The 2119-nt window shown below is 49.8% G+C and overlaps 1 gene segment (V, D, J or C); it reads right to left on the bottom strand.

The window, feature by feature from the left end:
- Positions 1 to 217: 217 nt before the first annotated feature.
- LOC103212861 lies at positions 218 to 703 on the bottom strand. The segment is given in 2 exon segments: positions 218 to 540; positions 655 to 703. Coding segments are annotated over 2 exon segments (372 nt in total).
- Between the last annotated feature and the right edge of the window lie 1416 nt (positions 704 to 2119).

Genomic DNA, 2119 nt, shown 5'->3' with positions numbered 1-2119 from the left:
TGAACTCTTGAGCAGCCTGGCATAGCAACTTTATTCCCAGTGAGCTCATGGCAAGAATCACCATGTCTGGCTCTTGCAATGAAAATTATCAAGAAAACACCCAACATATTTGGTAGAAAAGAACACCAGGCAATTTCTGGAGCCACAAGCCAGCCTTGCTATTAAGACAGAGATAATAATTTTTGTCTCAGTTCCTCATTCATCTGGATCAGTGTGTTTAACCATATTGTCCCCCAGTGCCATAATCTGCACCACAGATGTAGTCAGCCTCGTCCTCAGACTGCACGTTGGAGATGGTCAGGTAGCGGTCAGCCCCAGAGCTGGAGCCTGAGAAGCAATCGGGGATCCCGCCCCCCTTGCTGTGGCTTCCGTCACTCTTAACATACATCACATACCGAGGAGAGTTCCCTGCTCTCTGCTGAAACCATCCGATGGTGTAGGTGCTGTGCTGACTGCCCAGGGTGCAGGTGATTTTGACGGAGGCTCCCAGGGAGGCAGACGCAGAGGGCGCCTGGGTCAGCACAGGCTGTGAGAGGGACCCTGAAACACAGACACTCATTATGACTGGAGCAGGGACAAGAGAGGACATGTCTGGAAGGAGTCTGGGAGGTAATTTGAGGGAGCAGGGAAACAGGGTGTTGGGGCCATGCTGACCTGGGCAGTGAAGGAGGAAGGTGAGGAAGACGAGTGGGGTCCAGGCCATGGTGCAGACACCCCAGAGCTCTGCTGAGACAGACACACCGCAGGCCTCTCTGGTCCCCTTTAAGCCTCAGAGCAGAGAGGAGCCCCTCATGCAAATGTGTTCCTCCTCCCCTGGTGAAGCAGGCCTCCAGGGGTTGCATCCCCAAGGGCTGGGTGTCATTTCTAGGAGGGCTGGCTGTGGGCTGCTCCCCAGGGACCCAGAGAGGCGCCAGCTGCTGAGCAATAACCTGAGCAGAGACCAGGAGGCAGGTGGTTGTTTTCCCAGCTGAGACCACAAAGGCCCCTCAGCGGCAGGCACACAGCGCCCTCTGCTGCCTCAGCCCATTTATGTCTGTGACCAGATGCCATGTGATCCTGACCGAGGCTCCTGCCTCCTCACTGCCCTGACCAGCGCCTGCTGCCTCGCCAAGGGCAGAGCAAGGATTCCTCTGTAGGGATCCCCTCATCTCCTCTAGGTCTTTACTTGACTACCCTCCACAGTAAGAATCTGAACCACAATTCACTCTAGAATAGAGGGAGTTCTCAGGGGAGGGGGTGTCTCAGGTACAAACTCTAAATGAAATTACAATAAGTGTATTAGCTGAGAAAAGGGAAAGTCCAACGATGAAATCACTTCTCATCTGCTCATAAAGAAAGGCTTCTTTCTACCCACTGGCTTCCTCTCTTGATCGGGACTTGGGGAGCTTGGTGAGTGTTTGGAAGAATAAATTGGCACACTGGATAATTACTGGATTTATGGAAAAATAAGGAGAACCCCAGGAAGTAGAAGAAGAAGTATTAGCAGGAATGAAAAAGAATCAACAGACTTGGGACTACTTTGGAATGAGGGATTACAGAGATTAAGGAAAAGGAAGGTGATGGAGGTGTCAAAATCCAAGGAAAGGTCTGCAAACAGTCAATGTCTGTTTTTGATGTATGCATATAAAACTTGGTAATTCATTGAGAAGGTCACTGGAGACAAGGAAGTGTAAAAGAGGGAAACAAACCCCAAATTTTTAAAGGAACAGTCATTACTCAGAGATGAGAAGAGGGGAGACTGAGAATGGCCTGCATGTTAGAAAAGACTTGGAGAGAGCCAACAGGGGGACTGGGCAAGAGCTGGAAGGGCTGTTCATGTTGAAATGAGGTACTTATCATTTATTTCTGTTTTTGCTTTTGAAAGAGGGAGAAGCCTCTCCACCTTATGCAACTGTCTTCTTTGGTGCGATTCATGCATTGAGTGTGGGTTGTGTTTTTTCTTTGTCAGGGAAAGTGGAAGGAAGTGCTTCAGCCATGAGCTCAGTGGTCCCAGAAAGTGTGTGAATGGGCTGGTTTCCTGCATTGTGAGCAGTTTGGAAACTGTTGGGTTATCCTTTATTTCCTTTCCACCAGGACCTGCCTCCACAAAAGATTACACACATTTTCAGTGGGCTGTCAT

The sequence above is a fragment of the Orycteropus afer genome, unplaced genomic scaffold (genome assembly GCF_000298275.1).
Source record: "Orycteropus afer afer isolate SDZICR_OR568_19922 unplaced genomic scaffold, OryAfe1.0 scaffold01131, whole genome shotgun sequence".
In the NCBI taxonomy this organism is placed as follows: Eukaryota; Metazoa; Chordata; class Mammalia; order Tubulidentata; family Orycteropodidae; genus Orycteropus; species Orycteropus afer.
The sequence above is the reverse complement of the archived record's forward strand: the minus strand, read 5'-3'. Positions and strand labels throughout refer to the sequence as shown.